This window comes from Suncus etruscus, chromosome 17 (assembly GCF_024139225.1).
Source record: "Suncus etruscus isolate mSunEtr1 chromosome 17, mSunEtr1.pri.cur, whole genome shotgun sequence".
Taxonomy (NCBI): domain Eukaryota; kingdom Metazoa; phylum Chordata; class Mammalia; order Eulipotyphla; family Soricidae; genus Suncus; species Suncus etruscus.
In genome coordinates this window covers 31,202,797-31,219,888 of record NC_064864.1, presented here as the reverse complement: position 1 = coordinate 31,219,888, position 17,092 = coordinate 31,202,797, and the positions used below count along the sequence as shown (strand labels likewise).

General features: G+C 36.3%; 1 protein-coding gene across 5 annotated transcripts in view; it reads right to left on the bottom strand.

Annotated features, from left to right (window-relative positions):
• Window positions 1-215: 215 nt before the first annotated feature.
• Window positions 216-17,092, bottom strand: part of MAPK8 (mitogen-activated protein kinase 8) — a 50,109-nt gene continuing 33,232 nt past the window's right edge. For 3 of the 5 annotated variants that reach the window (XM_049790697.1, XM_049790698.1, XM_049790695.1), the window contains 6 exons: window positions 13,719-13,790; window positions 11,549-11,731; window positions 11,073-11,197; window positions 9,836-9,899; window positions 6,305-6,382; window positions 216-370 (listed from right to left, as the gene is read on the bottom strand). In XM_049790697.1, the coding sequence (XP_049646654.1) occupies window positions 225-370; window positions 6,305-6,382; window positions 9,836-9,899; window positions 11,073-11,197; window positions 11,549-11,731; window positions 13,719-13,790 (668 nt within the window). In that variant the 3' untranslated portion in view covers window positions 216-224. Of the gene's footprint in view, window positions 376-6,304; window positions 6,383-9,835; window positions 9,900-11,072; window positions 11,198-11,548; window positions 11,732-13,283; window positions 13,356-13,718; window positions 13,791-17,092 lie in introns of all 5 variants that reach the window. The other 2 variants (XM_049790696.1, XM_049790699.1) reach the window with 2 other exon arrangements.

The following is a 17,092-nucleotide window of genomic DNA, read 5'->3' as shown; positions in this document are numbered from 1 at the left end:
AAAACATACAAACAGTTTTGTTGCTGTTTTAAAACACAACTTAAATTTTAAATTACATCACTTGAAATTAAAAAAAATAAACTACTTTACTACAAAATGAAATCTACATTTTTGAAAATAATCACTCAAAAATAAGACCACTGAACTGTTTTCGAAGTAGTTCTATTGATGACTAAATGACTCCCCATCCCTCCCATCTTCCCACCCACCCAAGGCCCAAGTAGTCATCTACAGCAGCCCAGAGATCCAGCTGATGCTTCCAGACTGCTGTCTGTATCCGAGGCCAGAGTCGGATCTGTTGACATTGAAGACACATCATTGACAGATGAAGATGACGATGGATGCTGAGAGCCATTGATCACTGCTGCACCTGTGCTATGAGAAACAAAACAGCAAATCAGTTGCAGACAGAGTCACACACTGAACTACTTGTATAGCACTACCTCTCTCCTGTGTTAAATATTTTGAGTTTAAAAGGCTCACTAAAGATGTTCACAAAACAAAATGAATAGTAATTTACAAGCCACTCTTCACTGCAAGTTATGAGATGAGAATTCAAAGGTCTTGAAATCTAGATAAATTGTTAAGTCCAAGACACATGTTGAAGAAAAGATCTTAAAGGGATGTTACTCAAAAAACTTAATAATCACCTTTCTATAAAAATAATTTATGGTATATTCTTACTGTAAATTCCAAACAAGTCTCTGGTACATCTTTTTTATTTAGTGTTCTCAGTGTTATTTGGAGCACTTGTAGCAATGTAAGCCAATGATGACTTGAGAAATGGCCTGAGACTGTGATTTAGTTTGGGTTTAGCAGTGCTACGGTTCATCACTACCCCAGCAGTGTGTCTGGTGCCAGGGATGATTTGAACCTCGGTGAGTGTGACCCCTAGGCACTCCTCCCCCCTGCTCCCACAGCTGAGCACATCTAAAGTAAAAGTTAAAGCAAAAGTAAAAAGTTTAAAGTAAAAGCTAAAGTCTGGTTCAACCCCTATGAAAAACAGTCTGAAAGGTTCTCAATAAACTCAGAATCGAGCTGCATCCCATTTTTGGGTATTATCACAGGTCAGAAAAACATTCATCAAAAAATAAATAATAAAAGTTTGCACATACTACAATTCATCACAGCTCAGTACAAAAGCTAAGAATTGAAAACAACCTAAATGTCCAATAACAGGTGGATCATATATAGATATGGTACATATATAATTTGTTGCAATATGGATAGAACTGGAAGATATTATGAAGTAATATATATTCAACATATATTAAATGAAGTAAAGCAGAAGAAGGATAAATACAGAATGACACTTAGATGTGGTATTTAGAATAACATGAAGAAATGCAATGGTTTAAATGGCAGTTGTTCAGAACACTGTTGGCTTCTGTACAAAGAAGGAAAGAGAGTAAGTGTAGGAGAAGAAAGAAAAATGTGAAATAATGGGAGACAGGAGCCAAGGGGTCTAAAGTGCACTGGTGGTATTAAGGAAGGACAGAACTAAATATCCAAGCTACAGAGTAAATAACAAAATCATGAGACCCAAACTTTAAAGATTTTCTGTTATGATGGCAGGCTGGGGCAGAGGGTGGCATGATATGGACTCTGGGAACATTGGTGGAGGTTGACACTGCTATGGGATATCCAAGCTACAGAGTAAATAACAAAATCATGAGACCCAAACTTTAAAGATTTTCTGTTATGATAGCAGGCTGGGGCAGAGGGTGGCATGATATGGACTCTGGGAACATTGGTGGAGGTTGACACTGCTATGGGATATCCAAGCTACAGAGTAAATAACAAAATCATGAGACCCAAACTTTAAAGATTTTCTGTTATGATGGCAGGCTGGGGCAGAGGGTGACATGATATGGACTCTGGGAACATTGGTGGAGGTTGACACTGCTATGGGATTGGTGCTGAAACATTGCATGTCAAATACACAACTATAACTTTGTAAATGACAATGCTTAATTTTTGAGTTTTGTTCTATTTTATTTATTTTTAAATAATATCTTTAAGTACCATGATTACAAACATATTTGTAGTTAGGCTTCAGTCAGAAAAAGAATACCACACTTCACCAGTGCAACATTCATACCACCAATGCCCCCCATCCCTTTCCTCCCTCGCCCTTGCCTGTAGTATTTGAGACAGGCATTCTATTTCTCTTATTAACAATGACAATGTTTTAAGTAAAAAAGTTAAAAATATAAAGTAAAATTTAAGACTGCTAATAACTGGGGCCGGAGAGATAGTTAGAGGTGGGGCATTTGCTTTGCAAGCAGCCGACTGGGAAGGGACCCAATTTGACTCCCAGCATCCCATATGGTCTCCCAGCCTGCCAGGGGCAATTTCTGAGAGCCGAGCCAAGAGTAATCCCTGAGCACTGCTGGGTGTGGCCCAAAAACTAATCAATCAACCAATAAATCAATGAAGTTTAAAAAAAATTTTTAAAAGACCGCTTATAACATAATTTACATGACTGCCATATTCACTGGTGTCATGAACTATACTGAAGAAACATAGGAAGAAAGCCTCAAAAAATAATATAGCATGTAGGGCATTTCCCATTCATACATATTCTGTGTTTATCAGATTCAATCCTTGACATCCCATACGGTCCGAGTAGTGCCAATAGTGATTCCTGAATGCAGAGCTAGCAGTAACCTGACCATATAAGGATGTGCCCCCCCCCCAACCAATTAAAAAAAAAACACATAAGCTCATGGCACTGAATTTAGATAGCTTCAACTGGCTATAGAAGTCTCTTGCAAGAGTGTGCCCTCTACCAAAGGTGTGAAGAAACCTCATTTTACAGTCCTAGTATTGTGGCATTCAGTGAAATAAGGAGTTATGAGAAGTCCAATGAACTTCTGATTCACAAATTTCCCTTCCAGCATCTCGTAGGAGAAATTGCTCAAGATTTCAAAAATAGATATGTGCTTTCAGAGAGCAGCTACTGATGATGCCTTGTAGGAGGCAAATACAGCTTAACTGGTTGGCCTTTTGAAGACTATTCATGCATGCCAAATGTCTAACAATTATGCCATAAGATATAAAGCTAACATGCCATATACATGGAGAGCATACATAAGAATCCACTCTAATGAAAATAGTTTCATTCTTTAAAAAATTTTTTTCCCTCTTCTTCCTGTTATTGTTTTTTTTTTTTTTTTTTTTTTTTTTTGTGGTTTTTGGATCACACCCGGCAGTGCTCAGGGGTTATTCCTGGCTCCATGCTCAGAAATTGCTCCTGGCAAGCATGGGGGACCATATGGGATGCCGGGATTCAAACTGATGACCTGCATGAAAGGCAAACGCCTTACCTCCATGCTATCTCTTCAGCCCCTGTTATTGGTATTTTTGAATTTTATACCCCCCCCCCCCAAATGAAGCCGAAGGTACCTATGACTTCAAGTAGAAAAATAGGGTAAAGAAATCAGGGACCAGAGAGATAGCACAGCAGCGTTTGCCTTGCAATCAGTCTACCCAGGACCTAAGATGGTTGGTTCAAATCCCGGAGTCCCACATGGTCCCCCATGCCTGCCAGGAGCTATTTCTGAGCAGACAGTCAGGAGTAACCTCTGAGCACTGCCAGATGTGGTCCAAAAAAAACAAACAAAAGAAAAAAGAAAAGAAATCAGACACTGGCAGTTTTCCCATTTTCGTTTGTGTGTGAAAAAAATAAACCGGGGGGAATGGGAGTTTGGGTCACACTTGGCAGTGCCTTAGGCATTACTTCTGGCTCTGTGCTCAGAAATCACTCCTAGCAGGCTAGGGGACCATATGGGATGCTGAGGATTGATCTTTAGTCAGCCCATGCAAGGCAAATGCCCTATCTGATGTGTGTACATTTTTAATATAAATGCGAGGACATAAAACATTTTTTTGAGGACATAAATCATTAATGGAAGTAAAATGTTTCAGTGAACAAATTTTAGCAGTTCAACTTTGTAACAATTATAAATAAACCTGTTAAATTTTTCTGGACAATGCCAGCATCTGGATTTTTAAAAAATAAGTAAACTTTTTATCGGTAGCAACTATATGAATATTTGTAGATTTTTATCATACAGTAGATTCCACCTATACTTTTTCTGAGTTATCCAACATGCAAGTATATGTTTTAATACTGTTGTCTGTCCTCTGTGCTGTTCCTGTAAGTTTATTATTAAATACATTAAACTATATAAAAAAGAAAAGAAACCATACAATGGAATATTATTAACTTGGGTTTAAGAAGATAAAATCATGCAATTTTTATTATATGGATAGATCTGGAGGATATCATGCTAAATTAAGTTAGGAGAGGGATTAACACAGAATGATTTCTCATATGTGTAATATAAAGGAACATAGTAAAAAATGCACAAAAGCTACAGAAAACTGCTTCTTCAGTAGGGTGGGGATATGGAATGTGTATTTATGTGTGTGTTGGTAGTGGGGGTGGGAAACTGACAGTCGTGGAAGGTGTGATGCTGGAATCTTTTACACACAAAACCCTACATCAACAGTTTTGTAATACCATGTCTATCCAGTGTTAGAGAGAGAAACTAGGCACATAGAGACAGGTAGCAGAACTTCAATTTCTGGTAGTGACAAATAGTAGAATTTAATTTTCTGGTTTGTTAAATATCTTTGGGAAGGGGAAGCTGTCAAAAGTGTATTAAGAATTAAGTTGATGGGCCCAGAGAAATAGCACAGCGGCGTTTGCCTTGCAAGCAGCTGATCCAGGACCAAAGGTGGTTGATTCGAATCCCGGTGTCCCATATGGTCCCTCGTGCCTACCAGGAGCTATTTCTGAGCAGAGAGCCAGGAGTAACCCCTGAGCATAGCCGGGTGTGGCCCAAAAACCAAAAAAAAAAAAAAAAAAAAAAAAAAGAATTAAGTTGCTTAAAGTGTAACAAAAAAGATATCTGAAACTCATTTTATTGAAAATCTTACCTAATAAGATGCCAAATATAATACAGTTTTTGTCTGAGCAGGAGAGGTCTAGAAAAATTATTAAAATATTATAGTCTTACTCACATTTAAGACCTAGCTATCAAAATTATTGACTTTTCAAATATAGTTCAAATTTTATCTAATCCATAAAACATAATACCTCTTAATATCTCTATATGCCTGGTTTCCAGTGTCAGTCAGACACCACTAGGGATACCAGAGGAAACAGCATTCTTTATGCTGTTGTTTCATTTGGGCTACATCCTACAGTATACAGGGCTTACCCCTGGCTCTGTACTCAGGGATTGCTCCTGTGGGCATGGGGGCATCCGGGTACCAGGGAACCTGGATTGGCCAAGTGCAAGGCAAGCAAGCACCATGCCTCCTCTGTTCAATGGCTGATAAACAGCTTCAAATACTAGTTCTACATAAAAAGTTTATTTATAATCTCATGTCATTTAACTTCTCCAAATGTTATCTGTAAAATGTGTATAATATCTTTGTTGGGTCTTAAGACTAGTAGTTCTCAGCTCCAATCATGTGGTACTTATTATGTACCACATGTAAATTATGTACCAACATTTAAATTTTCCCTTCAAGTCATTATACTTTTACAGATACTTAAATATAAAATTAACTATGGCAAAAGAAAAATTTAACTTCTGTATCCAGTTTTATTATGAAAGGATGAATCATTTCTTTTTTTTTTTCTTTTTTTTTTTTGGTTTTTGGGCCACACCCGGCTATGCTCAGGGGTTACTCCTGGCTGTCTGCTCAGAAATAGCTCCTGGCAGGCACGGGGGACCATATGGGACACTGGGATTCGAACCAACCACCTTTGGTCCTGGATCGGCTGCTTGCAAGGCAAACGCCGCTGTGCTATCTCTCCGGGCCTGAATGAATCATTTCTAATGAAGATATTATTACTGCCTTCTATCAACAAATCGAAAAACACCAAAATTAGTAACTTGGCAAGACATGTAAAAATGGTACACCTAAGAGCTTTAGACTATTTAAAAATGAACAAAAGAAATGTAAAAAGAAAGTTAATTGTAGTGTAAAATGTTACTTTTGTAAAGCCAAATTAATAATGCCATCAGAAAAAAGTTTCAAATTTCTGTTATTTAATGAAACCTGGTTATCACAGAAAAAATATTTTTAATGAATTCAGTTACTAATAACAATACTTATGATGAAGTATATCAATGTTTTCAAAGTTAACTACAAATTGTATCTTTCGTACTTATAAAACCTTAATAACAGCAATAAATATGGTAAGAACTGAAGGTTCTTGGCCTGAAGGGCAGAAGACTATAATGTAAGAAGAAATCCTAAACAAGATTATATTGTAACCAACCTAAAGGAGAGGGCTGTCCCCGGATAACTCCATTCTTGGTTCTCTCCTCCAAGTCCATAACTTCTTTGTATATCAATTCTGAAAGAGTAAACAAAAAGAAACTTTCAAAGTCAGAATGCAAACCACAGAAGTTATATATGTTTGCTTGTCTGAAATTTTGGGCCACACCTGGCAGTGCTCAGGACTTACTCCAGGTTCTGCACTCAGAAATTACTCTTGCCTATATTCAGGTAACCATATGGGATGTCAGGGATCGAACCCAGATTGGTCGTGTAAATAGTAAATACCTAATTGCTGATCCAACCCCAGTTATGTATGATTTAAAATGTATGGTAAAATTTTTTCTATTTTTTATTTTATTTTTTTGTTTTTTGGGTCACACCTGGTGATACTCAGGGGTTACTCCTGGCTATACGCTCAGAAATTGCTCCTGGCATGCACAGGGATAGTTGTCCTCTTTCTGACTTATTCTGCTTAATAATGATGTCCATCTATCCAAGCTGCAGCAAACTAAAAGAGTAAATCTTTCTTAAGACAGGACCAGAATACAAGCAAGTGTAAGTACAAGCAAACTATTGCCTTAATCCCTATATTATCACCCTGACCCTCATCTTTTCTTACAGTTTAGTATACATCGTGTTGTGTTATACTAAAGCATCATCCATTCTTCTGTTGGGGATCTTGGTCTTTTACTATGCATCCTGATAGTGGGTAGATTACTATGATACCTAGTCCAACTGAAGAAGACATAGCAGGTGCTATCCTGCTTGTATATGTGTCGTATGTCTGGTATTCGGCAAATCAATGGTTTTCAATCTTATTACATCTGTAAAACTATATTGATCTGTAGATTAGCAGTTAAAAATTCTGTTTAATGGTAATAATCTTTTATTTCAGATTTATGTAAAATTTCTGTGGATCAGAGTAATCCTGATATCAACAGTGATACTGCTTGTGAGTATAAGAAGAATCTTCTAGAGCTGGGGAAAAAGACGTATACCAGAGGATAGGATGAACACTGATAGGGCAACTCCAAAAATACCAAGCTAGAAATAGCCCATAAATATTGCTAGGTGTGGCCCCAAAACTAAAAAATAAAATAAGCATATGCATTTTCTAGTATATGCTATCTTGCCATTATTCATTACCTCTTGGTTATGAACTCTTTTGAAAATTTCATAGATAATGAAATCTTTTCTGAGAAAAATGCACAAGCAAAATATGCTGCAGAATTTTAAGAAGGGTATAATTACTTAAAACTTGTAACAAAGAACAGTTGATTATAGAACATGACATTATGATGGTTATAAGGAAAGGGGGTAAAAGATATGTTAAATAAGAGCTTGAGGTAAAATTTTGCTGGTATAGTATCCTTAGACATGGAAGAAACAGTCATTATAAAATACACAGGAGGAGAGAATTTGCTTTTCCTTTTTTGGTTTATGGGCCACACAGGAATAACAGGGGTTATTCCTGGCTCTTTACTCAGAAATTAATCCTAACAGGCTCAAGGGACCATATGGGGATGCCTGGGATCAAATCCAGGTTGGCCAAGTACAAGGCAAATGCCCTCCCTGTTGTGCTATCACACTAGCCTGGAGAAAATTTTCTTTAAAGAAATAAAAAGGAGTAAGGAATAAGTGAAATCGTATTGGGGGGGGGGTTTAAGGAACATTCCTTTTATGCACCAACCCCCTCACTTCTACCCTGGTTGAATCCCTGTTTACTTGAATCTCATTCTCAAGTCTCCAGCCGGGTTAACCAGGAATCTCAAGACTAATTCCTAAACTCCCTGAGACACCACTGGGATATCCCTGCAGGCATTACAAAATAACAAAAAGAAATAAGCATTCTAGATAGGAGATGAAATAGGAAAAAATAGCACTTTTGTGAAAATAATTTAAGGCTATATAAGTAAACTGCTTTGGCAGTACAATGCATTTTTAATTCTTATGTTTTTCTTTTCTTTCCTTCTTTATGTTTTTCATGCTAGAGATCAAATGTATGGTCCCTATCATTGAACTGTATCTCTGGTCATTGCTAAAACTCTTGGAAAGATCTTGAAAAACTTCACTTGGGAATAAGAGAAAAGACTAAAAACAGATTTTTGGTTTTGGGGCCATACCCGGTTGTACTCAAGGATCAGGAACCACTCCTGGCAAGGCTCAGGAGAATATATGGTATGCCAGGGAACAAACTTGGGTTGGCCATGTGCAAGGCCCTATCAGCAATACTATCTTTCCAGCCCCTGAAAAAACATACTTATAATTGGTGGACAATTAACATCTTAAGTTATACTTTAAGAGCTAATTATATAAAATAATATTTAAATACTCTGGTCCAGTTATAGTATTGTGGGTATATACATATCTATATATATTTTGGGGGTCCTTTTTTAGCCACACCAACAGTATTCAGGGACTACATGGGGTGCTAGAAATAAAACCCAGGCCATATGAGTATAAGGCGACTACTATATCTCTAGCCCATTTATTACATATACAGATGCACTAGGTCTTACCCATTTCTTTAATTCTTGAGTTTAAATAGTCAACTTGGAGGAAACAATATTTTCCCCCAAAATAAATCCCCTTTCCCTTCCCAGGATACAAATAGTTAGCATTTTGTAACATGTCTTCTGTCTTCATTTAAGAATAGGCAAAAACAAAAATACCAAACAGTAGAGTTGAATGATTTGCCCAAGTTACTTAACAACAAAAGTGGCCAAGGCAATAAATGACAATATCACAAATGAAGGTAAAAAGAACTAAAAATTACCTAGCCCAAATGCCTCAGGCAATCTTTTAAAGTTACTTTAGCATGTCCATGCTTATAAAAACATTACTTTTAATAAACCACATTCACAAAATTACTGTAACTAGATTTATAAAGAGGAAAATCACTAACTCACTTTAATAATAACAGTGGGAGAAAAAAAGAAATATTCCTATACAATGGGGCTAGTAAAGTAAATTGCTACGTTTTATAGAGAAAAATTCAGTAGTAACAAATAAAACAAAATCCTTCAAAGATTTTATTTACAGGCAGAAGTGTGTACGTAAGTAGTTTTTAATAAAACTTAAAAAAAAACTTAAATAATCTTCAGGAAGGAGTCTGATACAGAACCTATGGCATATCTATAAAGCATAACAGTAGACAGCTATTAAACCATGTCAGTTAATATCAAGCAAAGCAAGTATATATTATATAACACAGGATACAACCATTTGTGATTCAAACAGAGTGGGTAGGAAGTGAGGTGGGAATGAGTAAAGTATGAAACACATAGAGCTTGCATGTTTGGAAGCTAGAAGATTAAAAAAAGATCCAGGAAGAACTTATAAATATCTGCGTCTAGGTGGGAACTGTAAAATATTAGGATTAAGGGAAAACTTTGCACTTTTGTAAAAATATCAATAGTTGTGCTATAAAATATTAATTATGAATGATAAAAATGTTTTATTTGCCTAGTAAGATGAATATATCAACATAAAAAATTCAGCTACACATCTAAGAACCTGGTGACATTACCTTTCCATTCTTCTATTGTGTGTTCCCTTTCATCTAATTGCTTGTCAGGTATCTTTGGTGGTGGCTAGAAAATAATCACTAAGTCAGCTTATTGGGATTATATAAATTATTTACAGTTACATGAAATATTAATCAAACATAAGATAATGAAAATACATCATTCATTCCACTAAGGCAAATCAATTACTATAACAGCTTGTAGGCATATACAATTATTTATATAAAATATTAATCAGACATAGGTAATGAAAACGTATCATTCAACTAAGACCAATTATTACCAATTATGAGACAATTATGAGCGAGTAGTTTTGGAAGACCCCTCATGGTAAGGTAAATGATGTTTGGAGTCTTTTATTCTTCCCACTTTTGATTTTGTTTTTTCGGGCCACACCCGTTTGATGCTCAGGGGTTACTCCTGGCTAAGCACTCAGAAATTGCCCCTGGCTTGGGGGGACCAAATGGGATGCTGGGGGATCGAACCCCGTCTCGGTCCTTCCTTGGCTAGCACTTGCAAGGCAGACACCTTACCTCTAGAGCCACCTCGCCGGCCCCTCTTCCCACTTTTGAAATGATTTTATTTTATACAATAGTGCTATGCATCTGCTACAGTAATTATTTTTTAAGTAAGTTAGAATTGTTTCCCAAAGTTTTCAATATTATAGTTCCTCAGGTCAAATAACTATTTTTTGGAAGTGCTTGGTTATGCAAATTAACTTAAGGTACTGTTCATGAAAAACCAGAAACTAACAATCATCACTTATCTGTATTTTTATTTAAAATTAAGGTGTTGGGGCCTGAATGATAGTATAATGGGTAGGTGTTTGACTTGCATGCAGCCAACTCTGGCTTGGTCCCCAGACTCCCCTATGGTTCCTCAAACCTAAAGAATTATTCCCTCAATTATTCCTGAGCTCAGAGCCAAGAGTAACCCCTGAGCATCCCTGAGCTTGTGCCTCCCCACCCCCCCCCCAAAAAAAAAACCAAACTGAATTTAATTAAAAGATCTCCTGGGGCCAGAAAAATAATTAAGGTATTTATTTGTCGTGTGGACAGCTGATTCCTGTTCAATCCCCAACATTGCATGGTTCCTTGAAAACTGATAGGAGCAACCTGAACACCCACCAGGTAAGGTACCCCAAATACCAAAGTATTCCTCCCCCAAAAGACCAGGATACCGTCCAAATTAATTCTAAAAGCATATACTTCTTTAAAACATTAAAAAAAAAGGACTTACTGCTTCTGCTTCAGAAGGATCATACCAAACATTGATATATGGGTGCTGAAGAGCTTCATCTACAGAGATCCTTTTAGAGGCATCAATAACCAGCATTTTGGATAACAAATCCCTTGCCTGACTGGCTGCAAAAACAATGTTACTGTACACATATCTTAGAAAATATTTTTAGAACATTAATATATTCCTAAAATGTGAATTATGGTTAAAAGTATATGTTTGGGTCAAAGAGCTCATATACAAATCCAAATTTGATTCCTGCACTCTATGAGCCCCCCCATTCCATATCCATCAAGAGTGCAGTCAGGAGTATGTCCTGAGCACTGCAGAGTGTGATTCAAAATCTTAAAACAAAAAAGTTTACATTTTTAAAAAAGAATAAATTTAAATAAAAAATTTGTTCATAAAAATAAAAACCTGTCTTTCTTAAGAATATGAACACACCCAGAGAATTAAACATTATTTATAAAAAGTACCTTTAAGTTTATTGTGCTCTGAGTCAGCTGGAAAAAGGACATCAGGGAATAGTTTCTCAAAGCTGTATCCAGCATACTTGGGTCTGTTTTCGACGTAAGTCCTTACTGTTGGTTGTAGTTTCTTCATGAATTCAGGACATGGTGTTCCAAGCTGTTCAATAACTTTATTCCACTGATCAATATCTAATATCAAGTAGCTAAGAAAAATACTTCATATCTTTGTTCAAAACAGTCATTTTTTGAAATTTCCACATAAAAATAAGAAAATAAAAATTTAAAAAATCCTAAAGAATGTGGCAGGTATGAATCTTATAATCTTAAAAGACAGTGATTGTAAATCCATTGGACAAAAGTTTAATTCACTGTGTAAATGTGTTTTTTAATACAGACTTTACAATAAAAAAATTGAAATTAAAGTTCACAAACTCTAAATGTTATGTAACTCATAATGTAAATTACTATGTATTAGTAACTCAAATTGTAAACTAAACTATTCTAGAATACAAAATTTGTCTCTTCTACTATCAGAAAATATGGATGCAGGGCTGCATACTAGGTATGCATAATAAGTATGATGCTTGCCTTGCACAAAGCCAATCGGGATTTGATTTTCGGCTTCAGAGCCAGGAGTCAAAACTGAGAATGGCTCAATGTGCTCCACTCTTACACCCACAAGAAAATAGGAATGCAAATCTTAGAGGGTAAGAAATAGTTCTTATATTTAGTCCTGTTTTCTTTGGTATTCTATACTAACAGAGAATAAACAGTAACAGTAAAAATGATGGCTTTGAGAAAAGTCTCATCTTCCTTTGGTAGCTCTCCTCTCGCAAACACCTTTTCGGTTGCATTTGATTTTTACTTTCAGACGCCCAGCAGTACTCAAGTCTGACTCCTGGGTCTGTGCTCAGTGATCACTCCCGATGAGGATGGGGGATCATGTGATGTCAGGGTTTGAATATGGGTCAGGCAAGTGCTTTATCCACTGAACTATCTCTCTAGCCCCTTACTCTTCTTTTAAAGTGTATGTTATTAAATTTGTTCTTATAAAGTTAAGGCTTTTTTGTGACCTTATTCCAGTTTTCATATTATAAATTCCCTACAAAGACATAAAATTTTATTATAATAACCCAATTAATATGGGTTCTCTCTTTCACTAAAATAATCTGAGGTACTACTTAGTTGATAAATATGTAGTAAATCACTATTAAAAGTAGTCAGATAAAAAGCACAAACTCAACTTATTTATCATATAAAACTATTACTGTATAAATTGAGAGGTTAAGATCACTGTTATGTTGAGTAATGAGACAATAACCAACAGGCACAAAACACACAAAACAACAAAAAAAGGGAGGTGGGGGAGACAAAATTAAAAGGATGAACAAAAGGAGTAGACGATCCCCAAACTCATATTAAATATTAAGTACTTCTAAAATGATCCAAGTGTAATTATTAAGAAATTTTAATGCAAGCCATGATTTTTGATTTAGGTTAGATAAATCAACTCAAAGCCAGCAAGTAATTATGGAAAAATACTTAAGATGTTTTCAGAATTAACATAGAAAACAATAAATGAGGGAAAGGAAAATCTATGTCCAAAAGCAGGTGGTATTTTGAAAAAGTAATTTAGCAATACTTTACTAGGGAGAGAAAATACATTATACCTGACCAAGTGTGAGTGCTATCATACATTTTGACCTTTAGAAACTATATTTTAGGCCAAAGATAAGGATACGATCTGTACCTGGGAACAAAACACCACCTTTGATCATTTCTCCCATGATGCACCCAACTGACCAAATGTCAACTGAAAACAAAATGCAATGAAATTAACACAAAGATTTTGGTTAAAATAAAAAAAATAAAAAAATAAAAAACACATACACAATGTATACTTAAAAATTATAAAAAGCAGTATAAAGTAAAAATGAGTGACAGTGAACGTGCTCTAACTACCAGCAGAGACTGTATGTCCTACTGCCAGATGCAGCCTACAGATATTTCAGTTTCTTATCTCAGCAATTTTTTGAACTATAACAGCCACAAACTTAATGTCTTTGTAAAACAAAACAAAACATGTTATATATGACTGTACCATATTTATTTTCATTAGAGACATAAAGAAATTCACCACCTAACTAATTAAACTGCTGCAGCAGCACAAGGATACAGTCCCTTCCTGGAAAGAGGATTTTGTGGCAAACCATTTCTCCCATAATGCACCCCACAGACCATAAATCCACTATATGTATGCAGCACAAAAGGAAAGCAAAGCAAAGGTTGTTAAAATCAAAAAAGCATAATATGACTGCATTATTTAAAAACTGCAAAACACCACAGAAAGAAAGAAGGTGATTTTAATTTTAGCTAACGAAACCATTTAAAACACAAAATAGTTTTCAAAAGGCTTGATTCACAAAAGCAAATGTGAAAGTGTGGCCTTTTACTATATATCTCAATTAAAGTGAGAGTTATGCACAGAAATGACATAAATTAAAACAACCATACATTTTGTCCTTGGAGATTTGTTTATAAAATATGAAACAGAACCAAACACAAATGCTAAACAAGTCTGAAAATGTACAGCAGGTAGTAAAATTAAAAAATTAAGATCTTGATACTATTTGAAGTTCCACTGTGCATTATACTCTCTCTTTAAGTTAAATAAAAGAAAAAAGGATGAGCAAAATAATCTAGTATATTAAAATACTTAACATAAAATATTTCCAAGTATAATTACAATGAACACATTCATTTAGTGCTCTTCAGAATCTTAAACTGGTTCATTAATTTGACTTTAAGAAATCATCAATATGCTACATCTATTCTACATTAACCCAATAAACAAATGCACAACAAATAAACAAATAATCTTGAAAAAGTAGTCAAAAAAGTATTATTTCAAGTTTTAAAAATCAAACTATTTGGCCCATGAAGGTAGTTATGTCAGGATACAGTATGAAAGTTGCAAGAGATTCATTACCTAGTCTTTTAGTTGACTTCCCAATCAATCCTCAAGCTTAATGGCAAATCTACTCAATGCAGAAATTAATCTACTAGACATAAAAGCAGATAACCTGGTTATCTCCACCTGTTTTATTCAAACATCAGAGCCCAGCATTCTTTAGTTGTTGTTTATTTGTTTTTTAATAGGGGTAACACCAGGGGTCTCAAACTCAATTTACCAGGGGGCCGCAGGAGGCAAAGTCAGGGTGAGGCAGGGCCGCAAAAGGGATTTCGCTTACCGAATATTCGCAATAAAAAATCGCATTAGTAAAAAAAAAAATTGCAAAATATCGCATTAAACATTTGCATACCCCGAACGGAACTGCTTGGGGTATGCAAATATTTAATGCAATTTTTTCTTACTAATGCAATTTTTATTGCAATTATTCGGTAAGCGAATAATCGCAAATACTGCGATATCTGAAGGCCGGCTGCGGGCCACAAAATGTACGGAGGGTCGCAAACAGCCCGAGAACCGCGAGTTTGAGACCCCTGGGTTGCACCATCCATTAGTAATGGAAATCCCTGGGTAATTCCTAGAAATCCTCAGCTTATTGTTTCAGGTGAAATGACTCAATGCTTGAATCTGTAAAGGTTGGGGACCAAGAAAACTATATTCAGGAGTACACGGGGAAGAGCATGTGTCAGGACCTTGTATATTGTTCTACTACATAAAGTGTAACTCTGGCTTATAGGTAAACTTTTCAAAAAAGAGGTATTTTTAAACAAACCCCAAATGCTGTAATCATGAAAGTGTCAAAGTCAACCAATTTAAAGGGTATAATTAGTCTATTAAATATATTATATGTGTCACTTCCAAAAAGCTTTTAGCTCTCTTGAAATCAAAGTCAGTGGGCTAAAGAAATTGAAATAAAAACATGGGGCAGTGAGTATTGTAATTTTTTTTTTTTTGTGGTAACTCAGGTTCAAACTCTGACACTCCCCATATTCCTTAGATCACTCCTAATCTCTGGTAAGCACTGAGAATCACCAGATATGGCCTCAAACAAAAGGAAAACAAAAAAGACAAAATGAAAGTAAAGACACAGGGAAACAGCTGAAATGGCTCAAGAACATATGATCCTACTAGGAATCACCCAGGGGTCACCTAGCACTGCTCAGGAGCACAGCTACTTCAAAGAATTTCTTTCAAACAAGCTGTTAAAACAGGCAGTAGGAAGAAGAGTTTCATTAAAGGAAGAAGGGCCTTAAATTTAGCCTTAAAACATAAAATAGTTACCTATTTTTTTTTGTTTGTTTTTGGGTCACACCCGACAGCGCTCAGGGGTTACTCCTGGCTCTAAGTTCAGAAATCGCCCCTGGCAGTCAGAGGGGACCATATGGGATACCAGGATTCGAACTGATGACCTCCTGCATGAAAGGCAAACGCCTTACCTCCATGCTATCTCTCTGGCCCCAAAATAGTTATCTTTTAAGAGTTAATCACCACCATACTATTTTGACTTTTGAGTCAATTTAAAATAAATTTGGGTATTCTTTTTTTTTTTTTTTTTTGATTTTTGGGCCACACCCGGTAATGCTCAGGGGTTACTCCTGGCTATGTGCTCAGAAGTTGCTCCTGGCTTGGGGGACCATATGGGGCACCGGGGGATCGAACCACGGTCCGTCCAAGGCTAGCACAGGCAAGGCAGGCACCTTACCTTTAGCGCCACCGCCTGGTCCCAAATTTGGGTATTCTTAATTTAAGCACATAAGGATGGGAAAAAATCAAGAGAATCTACATTACTACCAAAGGACTGTAAACGTAAACTTTGATAACTGTTTTAGGTATTAATTTGATAGAAAGCTATGTTCTAAAAATAAGCTTATATTGGGCCCGGAGAGATAGCACAGCGGCGTTTGCCTTGCAAGCAGCCAATCCAGGACCAAAGATGGTTGGTTCAAATCCTGGTGTCCCATATGGTCCCCCGTGCCTGCCAGAAGCTATTTCTGAGCGGACCGCGCAACCCCTGAGCACAGCCGGGTGTGGCCCAAAAAAACAAACAAACAAAAAGCTTATATTTATAGGGACTGATATACTGTATGCCACAATGTGACAAAATTCATCTTAAATATAAAATTCTTAAAAAAAGAAAAGAAGAAAAAATTCTGAATCCAAACTTACTGGATTCTACAGGCAAATTTTAGAAAACAAGAAAATAGAATCACATTCTTAAAAACAGTACATGTGGGGCCAGAGTGATAGCACAGCGGTAAGGCGTTTGCCTTGCGCACGACCAATACAGGATGGACCCAGGTTCAAATACCAGCATCCCAGGAGTGATTTCTGAGCGCAGAGCCAGGAGTCCATGCCTGAACATTGCCGGGTGTGACCACCCCCCCAGATACATGGTTTATGTATATGTCTGTAAATAACTCAAAAAAGCAGAAAATTAACCTAAAATCCTCAGTTCAATGCTATCTTTTATTAAAAAGAATCCTTTTCTTCTTTTTTGCTTTTTGGGCCACACCTAGTTATGCTCAAGGTTTATTCCTGGCTATGTGCTTAGAAATTGCTCTGGCTTGCGGGACCATATG